Source organism: Arvicanthis niloticus, chromosome 1, assembly GCF_011762505.2.
Source record: "Arvicanthis niloticus isolate mArvNil1 chromosome 1, mArvNil1.pat.X, whole genome shotgun sequence".
Taxonomy (NCBI): Eukaryota; Metazoa; Chordata; class Mammalia; order Rodentia; family Muridae; genus Arvicanthis; species Arvicanthis niloticus.
Genome location: NC_047658.1, coordinates 119263166 through 119283103, shown reverse-complemented (window position 1 = coordinate 119283103; position 19938 = coordinate 119263166). Strand labels below are relative to the sequence as shown.

Below are 19938 nucleotides of genomic sequence, written 5' to 3'. Positions count from 1 at the left end.
GTGTTCAGGGTGTCCGAACCTTTAGGTCCTACCTAATCATTGTAGCTTCCCAGTTGCCCCAGAAGCTATTGTGTGAGATCCTGAACCCAGAAACTCACAGGCAAATTTGCCAAGCACTTGAAGGGTATTGTGTATACAAAATACACATATACTAACATGTGTTCACAAGAACATTCGTGGTTACATCCTCAGTCACCTGCCACCCGAAAGCTGTGAACCTCCTAGGCCCCCTGTCTAACTGTGGTCAACCTGCATGGACAGAACACAGACAGCCTACTCAAGCCTCTCAGGGAGTCTCAGTGAGGTGAAGGAGAGGGTGAAAGCCATATGGGTCTGCATCCTAGCTCAGATTCTAGTAGTGGGTGCCCAGCAAATCACTTTCTTCTCTGAGCCTTGGTGTTCCCTTCCAGAGACTGAAGCAAGGGACTGGGGTACTTTGGGGGCTCTTTGGAGGCCAGTGGCCACACAAGTAGCTTCCTCTGGCCCCCACCTCTGGGAGACAGGCCCCCACCTCAGAGCCGGGAAGAACTGAGAACCTACCAGAGGCGCAGCTCCCTAGCAGTGATTTCTAAGCCCCACACGAAAAGCAAGGTTTTCACAGGATGATGTGTGAATGTGGGAGCGCAGAGGCAGAGGGGAGTCAGCAGCCCGCACAGCAGCCTTGGCAAGCCGGTGAGTACCCCCATTGTCCTTCCAGAAAGGCCACCCAGGGAACATAACCGGAGAAGAGGCAGGGGTTTGTGGAGGTCCCCAGGGCGAGAGAGGGAATCACTGAAGGAAACCCACCTGACAGTAAGATTGGGAAGTGGGGTCCCAGGGTCACCGACTCCAGCTGCTGGCTGCTCTCCTCAAAGCCAACTCCAGAGATCACTCGGGTACCTGCCAGGGACCCCAGAGAGACAATCACCCTCCCAAGAAGTAGAGAATCCCTTCCTCCAGAAGCCAGCTCAGGTTAGATGTCCAACCTAGTCAGGTGATTCTATCCATGCACAGGTGTGCTGCCTGTCCCTTCTCTAATGAGAGGAAAAGGACAATGCCAGGGTCACAGCTAGAAAAGTCTTCTCAACAAATGCTGTGTCATTTGCAGATGGAAAGTATTAGTCGAGGAAAGGAATTGGCTGTCCCCACTGTTCAGCTTCAGGGGGCAGGGAGGCAAGGGGTATAGAAGAAAGCCATGGGTTATATGAGGTCCAGCCTGGGGGCAGGAGAAAATGACTGGGAGATCTGCTTCCCCATGGCATGTTTACATCTGGTGGGACAGTTTATATCACTTCTGGGACAGTGGGGAGGGCCTGGGCTGTCCTGGAAAAGCTGAGACTGGAAACAAGATGCCTGGTGCCACAGAGGAGACTTACACAGATGCAAGTTCTTGCCTAGTTTAAGAAACTGCTGCAGACCCAGGATGTTATGTACAGAAAACCCTTAGAAGCCTGAAACACCTCACCCTACTACTAAACAGCCACTTTATGATATTCAGAGAAACTGAGGCTCAGAGAGATTAGGCAATTTGCCCACAAACACTCAGCTACCTCGTCTCACCAGGTAGTAATGTGGATTCTTACTAGGCTGAATGCAGGGTCTGTGACTTAACTACAAGAGCCAAGCTGCCAAGTCCCAGATGTGTTGCCATATATTTCATCCCAGAATCCCCACCCCTTAGAGTCACTCCCTTCCAGCTGCCAACACCTCCCCTCAAAAAGCAACTCCAAGGGGGAAATAAGCAAAGCTGCTCTGGGACCTGGGTGGAAGAGGCTCTCTAGGGATGTCCCTAGACAAGTGCTGGCTGCCCAAGGGTGCTCCAGCTAGCATGCTGTGGCAGCCCGTCACTACAAATGCCTATGCCACTGAGGCTGGCAACAGCTGAGGCCCAGGAGGACTGAAGGCTTCCTCCTTAACAAAGCATGGGGCCAGATGTTGGTAGCTGAGCGTTTAGTCTCTTTCTGGAGTGTTAGGGGCTTTGCTCTGTGAGTATGAGTGAGTGTGTGTGTGTGTGTGTGTGTGTGTGTGTGTGTGTGTGTGTGTGTGTTTTCTGCAAAGTTCTTTTCAATTTGAATTTTGGTCCTTTTTTATAGTGTATAAACCAAATTTTATATTCTATGACACAAATAGCTATTCCTAAGTAAAACTGTTTACATTAATTTGTAAAAATTCACAGCGACTATAGCAAGGTGACACTTAAGCAGTCTGTGGCCTTTCTAATCATCCTCAGGCCAAACAGCAGCAATTTAGTAACTAGCAACTGTTAGCCTGCCTGGTCTTGTACTGTGACATATCTTGACCTGGGGTTGCTCCTCAGCTCAGGTTCAGCAGGTACGAAGGGTGTGTGCTTGCTTTAATTTTTTCCCATGCTGTTTCTTGCTCTCCTCACTGCACACACAGTAGCTGACCAGAGTGCCATCCCCAAGGCTGGGCAGTGGGCATGGAGGAGAAAGAGGATGGGGCCATGTACCTGCTGGGTGCTTTGTGAGTTGGTAGACACTTCTCTAAAGGGGTGTCTCTACGGAGACACAGAATATTGCTGGGATCTCTCTCCCATGTCCCTCTCTATAAAAGAGCTTTCCCCCAACCTGGGGACCCAATCTGCAGACCCAATGAAAAGAGCCACGTGACTTTCTCCAGCCTCTCTGCCATGGCAAAAGATAACCAGAGATATGTTCCCCTCCTCCCTGTACAGTGTCAAACCTACTTTCAAACTTATTTGCAACCATTGGAGGGAGGGTATAAAAAACACCCTAGAGCTTCTCAGCCACCTGCCTTTTGCAAGTCCCTTGACACCCTTGGTGATATCACTCACTTCAGAGTCTAGTCTCAGCTGACAGTTCAGCCTTAACATCTCTGACCAACACATCAGCATTCTGGGCCCATGACCTGCCCCACTCCCCACCCACTCTGCAAAATGACCCACATTGCACCTCCTACCTGGGGCTGCTCTAGAGCCTGTAGGAGAGCTCTTTATAAACTGTAAAGGGCTTTCCATGAAGGACTGTTATTACCACAGCTCATTCAGCAGCTGATAACCAACACAGACACCCTGGATACCATGAGTGTCCAGCCAGCTGTTCCCTTAAGGCAGGATGCAATGGTTTTCCTTCCTTCCATTCCTGTGCATGCATAAGTGTTGGAGATATCCTGGCTAGTTGTTTATAAGAAAGATGGGAGCACAGAGATGGAATCACCTGGAATACCACAGATACATTAGTCACTGGCTTCTGGTGGGGCTGAGGGGACAGGAGAGTGTGAGTCTCAGGATGTATTCCTGCTTGGATTTGCCACCTAGCCCGCCAAGGGTGCAAAGCCTATTTCTGTAGGTGTTTCTCTTCTCCTGAGCATCACGGGGGATCTGTATGTGATCATGTTTCTCACCACCCGCCTGGGAGAGATGCTGTTAATGATGCAAGTGTTCCCTGATGGATGACTTGGGCCCAGTGGGAGCTAGGGTCCTTCTGACCTCAGAAAATGTCCCCAGTACACGTATCATGGTCCTCAGACATGATCTTCCCATATTCATGGTAAAATGACAACTATGAAAGCAAGTGTGTCCTTTTAGCCTAAAATTCTGTCTTTTCTGACTCTGGGGCATTAAACTTTCCTTAGTAATTTTTAAGCAGCCTTACTTGGGGCACTGCAGTGACAGGCTGGGTCAGCTCCCTTTGGCTTTTAATTTGATCACCTGTGAATGCCGAGCCTATCTGAACTATTATTCCAAGGATGAACGTCTAACAATGGGTTCTCCTCACTCTGACAAAACAAGGATGCAGGCCCAGGAATGGATGAATTCTCTAAAGTCAGTAATGTCCTTACTGAAAGTGAGAATTCTGGGATCTATCACAGTTCAGCCACTGAGGTGCTATGTGACTTTGAAGAGGGCATTCACCCTCTCTGGTTTGTTAGCCTGAATTGTTTATATTTCCTGCTCCTTCCTATACTCTTGACTCCTGGAGGACATAGAGTCTTAGTGTTTTACATGTATTTCTCCATTTCCGGAGGATGTAATGGTCAGGAGAAGCTAGAGTATGCTTCAGGAACACATAGCTTAGTGTCTGTGTATGTGTGCATGTGTATGTATATATGCAATGTGCATGTGTGTAAGCCCTGGAGGCAGCAGTGACAGTCAGGTGCAGGCTGGGATACAGACAGGCTTTAGACTTGAGTCTTTCCCCTCAAGTTTACTAGCTGAGTCACCTTAAGCACGTCCCCTCTCTGCTGCAAGCCTCAGTCAGCACACCTAGATGATAAACTATGGAAATTATCAGAAGGTCACCGGGAAGGTAAGAGGCAATGTGTCAGAAGTATCCTGTCCTCAGGAAAAGGTCAGCAAGTGCTGCTAATCCCATAACCTGGAGCAGGGTGAAGCTGGGCCCTGTGAGTGGTTCAGCAAGCTTCTAAGGTCATCGATGATCTAGGACTGCTAACCACACTGCTTAGAAACACGCATGCCACAGTCCTCTGCCGGTATCTAAGAACTGCCTGGTCCATTTTGACTTCTGGTCCTCACTGCCAGCTCTGAGATGAGAGGAGCAGCTATGCTAGCCATAACAAATGCCTGAGGTGATCTACATAGAGAGAGAACAGTTTGCTTCTGGCTCAGTCCAGATTTGGTTGCCTATGTGAGACTGTGTGGAGATAAAACTTGATGGCCAGAGTATGTGGCTAGTAAGCAAAGAAGAAGCCCTATCCCCAAATCCCCTTCAAGGGCCCTCCCCGGCCTCTGGCCCTGTAGGTTCATTATGGCTCATGTGCCTGAAGTCTTGGTCTCAAGCTGGTAACACTATTTGGGAAAATTGAGGAAGCTTTAGAAGATGGAGCCTCTCTATCGAGAGTAGCTCACTGGAGCCAGGGTTTCATAGCCTCACCCTACTTCCTGCCCACTCTGGATGTTTCCTCACTACAGATGTAGTGCAGCCTGCCACCTGACTCCTGCCTGATATGATGGACGCACTCAGTCCCTGGTATGATGGACAGTGTTCCCTTGAGCGCTAAGTCAAAATAAACCCAACTTGCTTTCACATGCTTATTTAGGGTGTTTGGTCAAAGAAATAAAAAGAGTAATGCAATGACTGTCACCTGTCAGTCATATCATCCTGAGTCTATCAGTCATATCAACATGTGGGCCGTTGAAGGACCCAAACTCTAGCCAAAGCCACCATCGCCATATTTACCTTCATTGTACAGAAATATTTGGAAGCTCAACTTATTTTCCTTCTTACTCCAAATCATAGAAATTGGTGTAATTGACATCTAAAACAACAAATAAATTTCAGTAACTATTTACTATGGTTCAGGCAGTGTTCTGAGGTTGGAGTTGGAAAACTCCAGCCTATCAACTGGATCCAGGCCATCTGTCCATGTCAATAAAGCTTTATTGAAACACAGCCCCACCTATTTATGTATTCATTGCCTGGTTCACACTATGAGAGTCATCTCCTACTTAAAACAGAAACTACTTGATCAAAGCCCAAAACCTTTCCTAGCTGAGTCTCTGCAGGGAATGTTGCCGGTGCCAACTTAAGCAGTATTCATGTTTGCTAAAAATCATTTCAGTGTGACGGCCTGGAAACCAGAGCTCCACCATGTGGGAAGTAACAGCACCATTCCTAGACACTTGCTCAGGATATCACATGTTGGCCACCCAGCTTTGGCTGGAAGAAACATTAGAAAGCCCTTAAAGATATCAATTGACTTCTGCCACCTTCTGCATGGGATTGGCATTCAACAACACATTTACCTGAAACATGCTCTTCTTTTGCATGTATGTGTATGCATGGGTGTGTGTGCACATGTATGTGCATGTCCACATACGTGCAATTGTATGTGTGTGTCGTGCAGAGTCCTTGCCTCTCTGCTGGGGGTACTCAGGCACATGCATGTATGCAGAGGCCAGAGGTCCACTCCGAATGTCACTCTTCAGGAGACAACTACTTTGTTTTTGAGAGAGAATCTGGAGCTCATTGGTCTGGAGCTCACCAAATAGGCTGGGCTGGCAGACCAGAGAGTCCCAAGTGTCCCCAGCACTAGGCTTACAAGTGTGAGCCACAGCCAGCTTTTTATATGGGTTTCTGGGACTCCGACTCAGGTAGGTCCTCATTCCTCTACAGCAGGCACATTACCTCCTAAGCTGTCTGCCCAGCCTATGAAACATTTATTAATCACCTACAGTGGACAGAAAATGCCCATGCCCACAGATTTCACCCCGCGCCTCTTTTGCCTTCCCTTGGAGGTGCTCCAGCCACTGGAACCCTACTTCTTGCTTTGTGGAGACTCAGCCATGCGTCTCTCAAGGGCAGGTCCAACAGGACCCTTGTTTTTACATTCACCACTATGGATCAGGCTTATCACAGAACAAACGGCACAGAGGACACACAGGTGGCGTGTGTCATTCTCTAGCATAAGGATGCTCATCCACTGAGGTTCCCCAAAGATGCACAGGAAATGGGCCATGTCAAAAGCCTGCTATTCCAGAAACATAGATCAGTACATTTGTGTTGTCCACAGTGCCAGAAGTTATTGGCTAACAATAAATTTACAAACCAAGTCAGTTTCATTTGCTTCAATTTGCCAAATACTCCCGATTTTCCCTTACTAGCTAACTGCTGACTAACATATGTGCTCTTATTCTGACCTTAAGTATTAGTGTTAACTCTCAGATCACACCTTATACACTTCAGTGTGTGTGTGTATGTGGTGTGTGTGTGTGTGTGTGTGTGTGTGTGTGTGTGTGTGTGTGTGTGTGTGTGTGTTGAAGAATAACCTCGAAAGTACAGAGGTCACAGCATAGTTTAAAGAGGCCTTACCAGAGGCAGAGAGCTACTAGAGACACAGAAGGGCACAGCGTCACTGCATTGGTTGGATAAGATACTAAAGACCCCAGTTGGAGAGCTGAAGGCACATGACTGCAGAGCCGAGAGGTGCTGCAGAGATGCAGGACCACAGAGAAGTGTAGGGTTGTTCAGACAAAGACACAGACTGGTAAAATTTCAGGAGACTACATCACTCAGTGGAAACCAAACTGAACTGGAGCCAGACAGTCTGCCTGTTAGTTCCATGACACACACATTGGGTGGTCAGATGCCAGGTCAATGGCATCCCTACTATGGTGCAAGGTGTCTCCTTCATCGGGTCCAGGTGGTACTTTTCATCCTTAGAAGTAAATTGTTTGTGCCCTGTGGGTGGTGCTGGGCAGGTGTTGGAACCTATGTGCACAATGAGACATAGTGTCCTCATGACTCATTGTTTGAACTCACAGGAGGGTCAAATGCTGCCTCTCAAGGGCAGTCACCCAGCCCAAAGCCACTCTTTTACACAATATGGAGTAACTTGAAGCATAGCATAGCCTGGTCCTCACAGGCTGTGTGACCTTCCAGCTGCAATGACTCATGAACACAAACCACAGTCCTACAAGCCACGGGTAAATATACATTTGTGTGCTGGATAGATAGTGTGTTTTAAAATGCTTCAGATGAAGATGCTACAATTCACTGTGTAAATCCTGGCCTTTACCAGGCCTATACTGCGATAGGTTCTAGTGCCCTTCCCCCTATGTTTTTGTCAGAAAAGTGAGGCAGGAGGAGGTGACCATCTTGCCCCTTGTCTCACAGTAACTACATGGGCCAGGGTTCAAATCCCGGCTTCTGTCATAGAGCTGTGACTTGGACTGCTGGGTTCTTCACCACATGTGCAAACCAGCAAGGCAGATGGCTGTTTAATGTCGTGTAATCCACTAGATTAGTAACTGCAGCACCCTGAGTAACAGGTCAATGTTCCCTAGAGTGTTTCCCAGGCCAGCCACACCTAAGGTTTTCATAATCCTTTTTTATCTTGGCTACAATAGTGGGTTATTCCTTGGGTAGTCAAAGAGAGCAGGATGCTGCCCCAGGGTAGTTATGTATCCACAGTCAACAGATGTAGGCCGAGAGGAAGGGAAGAAGAGGCACATGCTACCCGGTCCTTCTCTTTCCATGAATAAAATGGTACTTCAGCTAAGCTCCACCTTGCCAAGCTGTGTGCTCTTGAGCCATCACTCACCCTCTCTAGGGAAAGGAGGATGTTTAAATAGATGCTTCTCGCAAAGGTTGCACTTGGGCTGGGGATGTGGCTCAGCAATGGTGGGCTTGCCTCCTGTGCAGGCTGGGTTCCATACCCAGCGTTGAAAATAAGATTCCCGGGCTGGAGAGATTGCTCAATGGTTAAGAGCAGTGATTGCTCTTCCAAAGGTCCTGAGGTCAATTCCCAGCAACTACATGGTGGCTCACAACCATCTGTAATGGGATCTGATGCCCTCTTCTGGCGTGTCTGAAGAGAGCAATGGTGTACTCATACATTTATCAGCCGACAGCCTTAGGCATATGGGTGATCACTATTACTGCCTTGTTATCTCCTGAGCCTTCGTCCCCCAGGCTCTCGAAACACGATGTCTGCACCCCCTGCCAGCAATGGTGTGTTCGTTGTCATCCCGCCCAGCAACGCCAGCGGCCTCCGCCCGCCTCCAGCCATTCTGCCCACCTCCATGTGCCAGCCTCCAGGGATTATGCAATTCGAAGAGTCACCGCTGGGGGCGCAGGCGCCCAGGGCCACCCAGCCACCTGATCTTAGACCGATGGAGACGTTCTTGACTGGAGAACCCAAAGCTTTAGGGGTAAGGGCAGTTTGTCATATGACTTGAGACAAAATTGCTGGGCAGGCAGCGTAGCGTGCCTCATGCTCAACGGGGAGATGTGGAGGCAGGGGATAAATGTGAGAATTCATTCATGCACTAGACAGACAAGGATTCCCTTCCCCCTTGGAGCTTACCCAATAAATTAGTAAGTGACCAGAACTCCAAAGAGGATTAAGATGATGGATGGGGGACGGCAACGCTAGCAAGGGCAGAAATATCCCTCTGGGGAGACGATACTGAGGCTAGCTCTTACGTGTTAAGGCCAGCCCAGCTAGAGCAGGATGGGCAGAAGGATGGATGAAGGGTAGGATTAGCTATAATGAAGACCTGCAAATGCAAAGGCCCTGAGGCAGAAATGGGTGTAGCTTGTCAAAGGAGATACAAAATACTGACATGGCTGGAATGTAATGAATAAAGGAAGGGCTGACAAGGGATGAGAATGAAATGATAGGCTAGAGCCAACTCCTGTAGAGTTTACAGTCCAGGAAGTGCGGCTTCCAAGCCCTTCTCCCATCGCAAATATAGTGATAAATAGTGGTCTCTAAAAAGGAATAAAATATAGATTAGATAGATGGTATAGATAGATGAAAGATATGAAAGTGGATCATAAATAAATATGATTGGTAGATGACAGATAGGTAGGATGGATAAATAAGAATATAATGGTAAGACAAGTAGATGATAGAATATATAATGGGTGGTGATTGCTAGATAAGATAGATGATAAGTTTCAGTTTTTTAAAATAAGTGATGGATAAATCGGCATGTGAATTGCAAAAAAAAAAAAAAAAAAAAAAAGTTTGAAAAGCAACGCAGCAGAACTCCCCAGAGAGTCCCCACCCTTAGGAAAACCATCCCACTTCTAGGAATGTTTCCATGGGGTGCTGGAAAATAGAAGAGGAGAGGAGGTAAAGATAAGAGGGGGCTGGGAGAGAAGGAGACGGAAAAAACCAAGTGGAAATTTCAGCCAGTGGAAGTAGCTGTAACCCCCAACCCCAGGATGGGCTACAGAAAGACACCAGGAAGTAGCCAAACTCAGCATTTGGTACCAGTGTCCTGAGAGTCAAGGAATCAAGGCTAAGAAAATCAGAAAAGTAAATCAGACTTGTGCTTGACAACCCCCAGTCCTGCCTTAGCCTGGAGCTCCTCTTAGTCTGAGAAGAGCTGGTTCTTCCTTAATTAAAAGTCTGGCCTCAGCCTCCTGATCATTCCTCAGAAGCCGTGGAAAGCCAGGTCTGCAGGCAGCAGAGGGCAGTGTGGAGCTCAGGGACCCAGGTCAATAGCCTGAGCCTTTTCTGCTTCCCACAGACGGTGCAGATCCTGATCGGCCTCATCCACCTTGGCTTCGGCAGTGTCCTGCTCATGGTTCGACGAGGCCATCTGGGGATGCTCTTCATTGAAGGTGGCGTCCCCTTCTGGGGAGGAGCTTGTGTGAGTGCGGGAGGAGCCATCCTCGGCTAGGGAGTGGTCTTGCCCGGGTCACTTTGCCCTGTCCCACTCCCAGAATTTTCCTAGCCACAGCTCATCCTACGTCAGGGTTTTACTCACCCCCCACCAGACTAACGTGGGAGTAATAGTTATCACTCACCAGAAACCTCAGCCTGACCCACCCCCAGCAAACAGGCAGAGTTCTACCAGAAACCAAGGGTGAGGAGCCAGCAGGCCAGTGTTCTAATCACATCCGAGCTACCTGAGTCCTAACCCCACACTCAGCAGAAACCCCTCAGTTTCCTCTGTGGGTTCCAGCCCTGCCTGAGCTGCTCCCTAGGGAGTGTCCCTGCCCTATGTCTATTCTTCTGGCCATACCTCACTGGAAAATCAAATGAGGGCTTCCTTGTCCGCACCAAGGTCCCAAAGAAAGGGAGTTTGCAAGGTGGCGTTGCTGTCTGTACCTCTACCAAAGGTGCCAGTGCCTCTGGTCATGGGGAGTCCCCCAGCTACCTCCAGGAAGCACGGGCTTTCAGACTTAATGGGGTCTTCATTGAAGCTCTGCTGTGTGTGACAGTGGAGTCCCCTCTGAATATCCCAGACTGTTGTGGGAAATAATAAAAAAGAGATTGACAGGCTTCCCGTGCTACTGCCAGCAACTGTCAGCCCTGGCAGGCTGGCTGGTTATGCACTGGCGGCAATAGCCAGCCTGTTCTTATCTCATGGAGACTCTCTGACTCAGAACTCCAAAATCTCTCCTCCACCTGCCAACTCTGATGCCTCCACAGTCCCATGCAGCAATTGCTCACCTCAAGATTAGATATTACAATACCCAGTAACCTGGTAAAAATCAAAACTCTTAAAGCTTATAATTAACCAGTCAGATTTATATATCAATAAATTCTCAATTCACAATATGCCCACACAATAATTTCAAGGACAATTGATAATGGTATAAGCTGCCCACCTAAAATAGACAAGTTACCCTAATCATTCTATCCCTATGTGAAATCATATCTACCTATGGCTATTTAAAGCCACACTGGTTCAGGATCTTCTTTCTGTCTGTCCTCCATCTTGATTCTCCCCCTCTCTCCTGAGACACTCCCTCTCTCTCCAACTCTTAGCTCTGCCTCCCTTTTCCCTGTCCAATCACAGGCCTCCTGCTGCAGTAATATTTTAATGTAATTAGACAGGAAAAATCCTCACACACCCAAGCCCAAGAAGCCCTTAAAAGTGCAGTTCAGAGATGTCAACACTGCTGAAACTTCACAGCTAGAGCTAAATGGCTGGGAACAAGCTCTAAGCCCTGCTTCTTCCAGTGGTCCAAAGTGGGCCCAGGAGGGAGGAACAAGTTGGCAAGCAGGAAACTAAGGTGGGCACTGCCTTGTGAAGAAACAAAGGTAGCACTTGTTTTAAGATCCCTCCTGTTTCAAAGTCTGTCACAAAATGTGTGCCATTCCATGGTAGGAGGGGATAATAAACAAAAGCCTGTGTCAGTCTCTCGAGAGACACCAGGGTCCTGAGGCCTAGGTGGGCATATGAAGCTCCAAATTCAGTCCATATCTTAAAACTTCACAGGGCTGGGGAGAGAGTTCAGTGTGTAATGCACTTGCATGGCAAGAGTGGGGGCTTGAATCCTTACCTCCATCACCCTTGTCAAAAGCCAACCTAGGCTTGGAAACCCAGAGCTGGAGAGACAGAGGCTGGCAGCCCTCCCCGTGACTCATTGGTCAACCACCCTGACACAATCAGTGAGCCCAAGTCCACGTAAGAGGTTGTATCTCAAAAACCAAAGTGGGCAGCTCCTGAGGAGGACTGACACGCAAGGTTGACCTTAGCACAGAGGCACACATGCACAAGTGCACACACACAGGCATGCATGCACAAGTACACACACAGGCATGCATGCACAAGTACACACACAGGCATGCATGCACAAGTACACACACAGGCATGCATGCACAAGTACACACACAGGCATGCATGCACAAGTACATACACAGACATGCATGCACAAGTACACACACAGGCATGCATGCACAAGTACACACACAGGCATGCATGCACAAGTACACACACAGGCATGCATGCACAAGTACACACACAGGCATGCATGCACAAGTACACACACAGGCATGCATGCACAAGTACACACACAGGCATGCATGCACAAGTACACACACAGACATGCATGCACAAGTACACACACAGGCATGCATGCACAAGTACACACACAGGCATGCATGCACAAGTACACACACAGGCATGCATGCACAAGTACACACACAGGCATGCATGCACAAGTACACACACAGACATGCATGCACAAGTACACACACAGGCATGCATGCACAAGTACACACACAGGCATGCATGCACAAGTACACACACAGGCATGCATGCACAAGTACACACACAGGCATGCATGCACAAGTACACACACACAGGCATGCATGCACAAGTACACACACAGGCATGCATGCACAAGTACACACACAGGCATGCATGCACAAGTACACACACAGGCATGCATGCACAAGTACACACACAGGCATGCATGCACAAGTACATACACAGGCATGCATGCACAAGTACACACACAGGCATGCATGCACAAGTACATACACAGACATGCATGCACAAGTACACACACAGGCATGCATGCACAAGTACACACACAGGCATGCATGCACAAGTACACACACACAGGCATGCATGCACAAGTATACACACAGACATGCATGCACAAGTACACACACAGGCATGCATGCACAAGTACACACACAGGCATGCATGCACAAGTACACACACAGGCATGCATGCACAAGTACACACACAGGCATGCATGCACAAGTACACACACAGGCATGCATGCACAAGTACACACACAGGCATGCATGCACAAGTACACACACAGGCATGCATGCACAAGTACACACACAGACATGCATGCACAAGTACACACACAGGCATGCATGCACAAGTACACACACAGGCATGCATGCACAAGTACACACACAGGCATGCATGCACAAGTACACACACAGGCATGCATGCACAAGTACACACACACAGGCATGCATGCACAAGTACACACACAGGCATGCATGCACAAGTACACACACAGGCATGCATGCACAAGTACACACACAGGCATGCATGCACAAGTACACACACAGGCATGCATGCACAAGTACACACACACAGGCATGCATGCACAAGTGTATACACACACAGGCATGCATGCACATGCCCTCACATGCACACGAGAGAAGGATCTCTTTCATTTTGTTCTTGACACACAACTGCTACTTAGTAAATATTTGATGAGTGAATATTTGAAGGAAAGGTGAATACACTATGACACTTTAGCAATATAATGTCAATGAAAATGCACGCCTAGTAAACCATGGCTTGAGATCTCAAGACAGAGGCCTCTTTGTGTGTTTGTTTTCGTGTTTGTTTGTTTGTTTGTTTGTTTGTTTTTTGAGACAGAGTGTCTATCTGTTGCCTGGCTGTCCTGGAACTCACTATGTAAAGCAGATAGGCCTTGAACTCACAGAGTCACTTGCCTCTGCCTCCCAAGTACTAGGATTAAAGCCATGTGCTACCATGCCCAAGGACGGGGCCTCTTACAGAACCACTGAGGCATTTTAGGAATATATCCAAGATGCCTGGCCACGATGCAGACAAGGAAGCTGATGGTCCTCTACTGCTACCTTCTTGATGGAACCTAGGTATGATGTTCCCTGCTCAGTGTCCCGGCCAAAACCCCATTGGACTCTCTCTTCTCCACACAGTTTATCATCTCTGGATCCCTCTCCGTAGCAGCTGAGAGGAACCACACCAGCTGCCTGGTAAGTCTGAATGAACACAGAGAGAGCCAGGGATAGGGACAGAGCCCACTCACCTGGGTGCCACTCAGGACTCCGCTCCCATCTGCTCACTCATTTGGCCCATTCAACAACCGTTCCTTGGGGATTTTCTAAGTGTCCACAGAAGGAATTTAGACATCCACATACAGAAGGAGATGGGAAACTACTTACAAAATGCCACCCAAGGTGGATGGTAAGAGTCTAGAGATAAAGTCCTCACAGACATTCAGAAGAGGCAGATGCAGGAAGGGTCTCCAGGAGAATAGCCATCAAGTTGTCTTAGTGGGTGGGCCTGAGTCTGGGGGAAGACAAGTTGGGGGCGGGGGAGAGACACATGCTGCAAACATGTCCCAGGAAAGCCACTAAGAGGGTTAGGCCTCTTTCCTAGAAACTCCCAAGAGGATGGAAGAAGCAGAGGGGGGCATTAGGGCCTCTTTTGGGGGTCTCAAGGAAGGAAAAGAGAAAGAATAGGAAAAGAAAACCCAGCCTCCTGCAAGGCTCATGGCCCCAGGCCCCTGAGCCAGGAAGGAGGGTGCAGGAGACTGGGCACAGTGAGTGTCCTTTTTCTTTGCCTCTTCTTGTTGCTTCTCTCCTTCTCACAGATGAGAAGCAGTCTGGGAACCAACATTCTCAGTGCCATGGCAGCCTTCGCTGGGACAGCCATTCTTCTCATGGACTTTGGTGTCACTAACTGGGTATGTTGGCAGACATCCCAAGGGATGATAAACCCAGAGAGATGAGGGCTATAGCCAGGACTAGGGAAGACCTCATGAGTATACTGACACCATGACCCTACTCCAGTGTCAGAGCCGGGGGTGGGGGGTGGGAGTGGGGAGGGGGGCTGGGAGGGGATGAGACCCCATAGAATGGAAGGAGTGGGGACCAAGGCTGGAGTCAGGAAGGCTGGATCCAGGTATGCCTCTGCCTCTTGCCTGGGAAAGTTATTCTTGGTCCAGGGGGTCTCTTTACTTTTAAACACTCTGTTTGCCTTGACTGTGGGTTTGGGTTCTCAGGATGTGGGCAGGGGCTACCTTGCTGTGTTGACCATCTTCACCATCCTGGAGTTCTTCATTGCTGTCATTGCCACCCACTTTGGGTGCCAAGCCACTCGTGCCCAAACTAACGCAGTGAGTACTCTTACACCACGTCCAGAGCCCCTGAAGGAGCCTGTTGTCTAGGAAGAGGTTATGCCTGCAGCCCCTCCCACTTCCCCTTTGTGGCTGAGTCGCGATGAGACCCTCAAATTGTGACATGGGACTGTTCACCCCCCGTGGCCACAGGGGGCGCCAACACTATTGGCAGAGCTGGAATGGGAGGACAGGGTTGGGGAGGGCGAGGAGTGCACGTTGCACGGAGGTGTCCACAGATTGCCAACAGATAGACACATTAGAAAAGACAGCATGGCTCAGTGGAAGTTAAGCTCATTTTTTTCAGGGAAAGATAGGAGGCGGGTAGACAAAAAGAGCATGGAAAGAGCAGGAACTGATAGCACAAAGGCTTGCCTGGGCAGGAAAATGCAGCCAGGGGCTGGCGGGTGCCATTTAAGGTTGGAGCAGGAGAATAAACTAGATTCAAGGAGCCCAGTGAATGGCTACTAGTGTGGAAGCAACCAGGGACCAGCGCCATGTTCAGCTATAGAATCCCCGAGTTCAGCAGAGACTGTCCAGAGAGGAAATTGCAGCTTACTAGCCTCTAGGAAAATGAGGTTTTGTCTACTTTGCTAGCTCCGGTGTGTCCACGCCCTAGCTCATAACTGACCCTAGAAATTGTTTGCTTCAATGTCAATTACACGATGCTTTTATGTGAGAGAGCTGCTGTTCTCAGAGTGCCCACAGGGTGGCACTATTGCAACACTCCCCCAAAGACCCCAGAGCCACCCAGAACTTGGGATTTTTTTTTTTTTTTTTTCTCAGTCTGTGATTTTCCTACCCAATGCCTTTGGCACGGATTTCAACATCCCCAGCCCAGCAGTCTCTCCGCCCCCTGCCTATGACAACGTGGCATATATGCCCAAGGAGTCATCGGAGTAGGAGATTGCAACTTCTGCAGGTTGGAGTCCAGGCTTCCCACTGTACCCAGCATCTCTCTACCCTCACCTTGTCTGTTCTGAGGCAGCAGTTGCCCAGTGAGGCTTTCCAAGCCACGCGCACTGTGTCACTGAATGAAGTGTTCCATCCGTTTCTCATTTCCTCCAGTAGTGTCTTTCCAAAAAAGACAAAGCTGGTGGCGTCCAGGGTGTATCCTTAAGCACCTCCCCAGCCCCAGCCCTGTCACCTGGCAGAAACGTCCTGTATGCTCCTCTGCAGTCCTCTGCTCATCATGGGAAATCTCGTCTTCACAGAGGTTTCACGGGTTTGCCTTCAAGATCATTAAGCACAGAGAGCTCAGAATGTTCCAGAATAGACTGATCTTTCAGAGACACAGAGCTCTGGCCCTACCACACAGCAAGGCCTGACCTCCAGGCTCCTAGCTCCTAAGACCAGCTCTGTCCTTTGTTATCTGCTGTTACATTTTTGGGTTTTCATTTTCCCATCTGGAAACTAAAGTGTTAAACTACATGATGTAAGACTAATCCAGCACTTCTTGGCCCCCTGGTGTCCTTGGGTCTAAGCCCAGCATTGTCCCCTCCATCCTGGAACCTCCTTCTCCTTATTTATAATAGGAGATCGGTATTAACTCTGGCCTGCCCACCTACTAGGACAGGAGGCTGCAGAGGAAACTGAACCACTCCATACTTCCCCAACCCTGCCTGAAAAGCAGGAGTGCCCCTGAGAGTAACCATGGGAACAGGCTGGGTTCCCATAGGAATAAGAAGACACCTTCAGCCCAGTGTTCACAGGCCCTGGCATATGGCTTATATGCTCTATACTTTGGAGAAAAATAAACAGCGTGGCTTAGATTTTAGGTTGGTCTCAATGTGGTGACTTTCGCTTTGTAAGCTTGGGGTCTTCTGAGGGCTGCCCATGGTTAATGAGAGGTTCAAGTAAGTACCCCTACTAAGGCAGAATGTGGTAACTTCTTACAGTTAGGGACATCTCCACGCCTTCACTTCCATGATGATCACAGAGCCTACATGCTCAGCATGCATGTAGGAAGCTGGGCAGTGGCCTGCGTCTGTAACCCCAGCACTGGCGAGTCACAGAATGGAAGATCCCATGGGCTTGCATGGTCAACAAATCTATCTGAATCAGTGAGTTCCGGGTTCGCTGAGAGACCCGGGGGTGAAAGTTAAGATGAGCAAGTAACAGAGCAAAGGAAGGCCTGACCTCAACATGTAGCGCTTTTTCTCAAATACAATCAGCGTGTGCACAGAGGATTACTCTAATGAAGTTCCACAAAACACATAACTTATAAACTTGCTTGCCAAGCGCTGACATTAATCATGAGTAGGCTTTAACAAATAGTAATGAATTCAAGTTAGTGACTCCAAGCACGACCAAGGCTGACCATATTTACCCAGGCACCTGCCTTCCGTCTGGTTCGGAGGCCTGTTTTCTAGCCATCTGGATCGTCATTACGTCATTAGCTTTGTGCTTCTCCCAGTGTTCCATGGAGCAATCTCCCATGATTCTCTTTCAGCTTCTTATCTTGATTGAGGACTCAGAATTCACAATAACCACAACCAAGTTTATGCTGTGACAGGAATAAGAGATCTCAAAATACCATCTGGTAACAGGCATTTCTGTTTCAGGACGATGAACAAAGGTTCTGGATAAAAATCTGAGAAAACCAAGTCCAAATAAAGGCAGGCATCTCTTCAATAATTTCTGCTGGAGAATCACAGCTTGCCTACCCTCAGAGTTCTGTCTTTACAGAGGATGCAGCAGTGATCTATTATCAAATGCCCAAGGATTATAACTTTAAAAATAAAGGAGAGATATTTGTTTACCTCACTGTTCTAGAGATTGAAGGTCAAAAGTTCACATATAGTGACAGCCTTCTGGCAGAGTCTAAAGGTGGCACAAAGAATTATTCAGCAAAAGACAGAAAGATTATGCATGCAAGTCCAATTTATCTCTGTTTCTGATAAAGCTACTAGGATTCATTTTGGACCCTCATCTTGATACACTTCTAATCCTAAACACACCCAAGACTACCCCTCAGTTGTCATCAGATTTGAGTTTCTGATCGATGACAAAGAGGGTGGTACTTCAGCAGGAGAATTCATAGGGGGCGCTCTCCCTATTCCCAGGGGCTCTTACTTAGCTCCCTAGCTGGCAATTCCACAATTATTGAGACTATACTTAAATATCAAAGGGGGGTGACGCAAGAAAACAAACTCCTGGCTTTATTCCCACGATGAAGTCAGTTCTGCTCAGAGCAGGTGGGAAGCGTTTTTTTAAGCTGGATTCTTATTTCTTTAAACATCACTAGCTCTGCCTGCTTTTAATCATCACACAAATGAAGTTATATAGTATGTGTTTTTCTTTGTGTCCAACTCCTCTTACTGAATGAAATGTTAGAGATTTATCCATAACATCTTATATTTTCATTTTATTGTTATTTAATACTATAAACATTTTGTTTTATTCTATCACTGTAACTGATTTACCTATTGATGGATAATCAGGTTAATTCCACTTTGGGACATCATCAATAAAACAAACTCTCTTGTGTGTGTGTGTGTGTGTGTGTGTGTGTACACACAAGTAAGGGGACTGGAGAGACAGCTCAGCAGTAGTTAAGAGCACTGGCTGCTCTTCCAGAGGACCAAGGTTTGATTCCTCTCATGCACTCACATGCCACATGGCAGCTCACAATTGTCAGAAACTCCAGCTCAAGGGGATCTGGCACCCTCTTCTGGCCTCTACGGGTACCAGGCATGCACACATGTGGTGCGCAGACATGCATACAAACAAAAATATGCATACATATTAAATGATAAAATCATCTTTTAAAAAAGAAAGAAAAGTAAGATGAAGAATAATTGAGGAACACACCTAACACTGATCTCTGGCTTCAACATGTACATGTGTGCTCACACACACACACACAAGCATACAGCATACGTGCAGGGGTGGAGGGATATACACACACGAATAACCACACACACACATATACATACAAACTTACCTAACTGCATATGCTTTATACACTTTAATATGTGTATTAAATATTAACAATTGAATGTGTATTCTCCGCTTTTAAAAGCTGGAGAAAAGATAAATAGAAAAAGCACAATAGTTATCTAGTTCTGCATGCTACAGACTGGACAGCTTGAAGTACATAATCTCTGTCCCACCATGTCCATGGTCAAGATCCAGACATGCTTTTGATAAGTTCTCCTCTGTGAGTCACATGGGCTGCAAGCTTGGTGGTGGCTGGACTTCAGTCTCAGGGCTTTCTGTTACTTATGGTCACATGACCATACCTTTTAAACCCATATCTTTTCAAGATAAACACTACGTTGCTTACACAGATGACAGTACATCTGTCTTGCTTACCACCAGAGATCAAAGTCAACCAAACACTAAGGATGACCCTGGCTAATTTGAGGAGGGACACAAGGGGGTGGGGCAGGATCATTGTACCTACTGTTATGGATACTTTGACTTTCAAAAACTTAAAAGATTCTTTGAGAGGCCAGAAAGGTGGCTCAGAAGCTAAAGTTACAGCACAACCTGTCAATATCAGGTCAGTCCTCAGCACCCGTGTAAAGGTGGAAAGAGAGAATAAATTTCACAAAGTGCTCTGACCTACACGCAGTCACACACTCACACAGACATACAGACAGACACACATACACACATCAACCACACACATCAATCACACACACAAATAAAAATTTGAAAATTTTAATAATCAAATCATTCAGATGTGCCTCCACCAACATGACAAATGCCTTCATCCGGCCCTGCTCCACAAATTATCTGAAATGTCAACATTGCAACTGTCTCAGCTGTTGAAGGGAGACGTAAGGAAGGACTCAGATTTTCACCTGTCCAGGTTTGGAAGCCAGATGGTTTTGAGTGCTTCTCT

General features: G+C 47.8%; 1 protein-coding gene across 2 annotated transcripts; it reads left to right on the top strand.

Annotated features, from left to right (window-relative positions):
* Positions 1 to 613: 613 nt before the first annotated feature.
* Ms4a15 (membrane spanning 4-domains A15) lies at positions 614 to 15989 on the top strand. 2 transcript variants are annotated; one of them, XM_034485234.2, is made up of 7 exons: positions 614 to 672; positions 8458 to 8632; positions 9962 to 10084; positions 13885 to 13941; positions 14562 to 14654; positions 14973 to 15086; positions 15873 to 15989. In XM_034485234.2, exons 1-7 carry the CDS (start codon positions 614 to 616, stop codon positions 15987 to 15989), a joined length of 738 nt encoding a protein of 245 aa, XP_034341125.1. The 2 variants fall into 2 exon arrangements, with proteins under 2 accessions (XP_034341125.1, XP_034341106.1); XM_034485215.2 differs by having other exon boundaries at positions 8380 to 8632.
* Positions 15990 to 19938: the final 3949 nt, after the last annotated feature.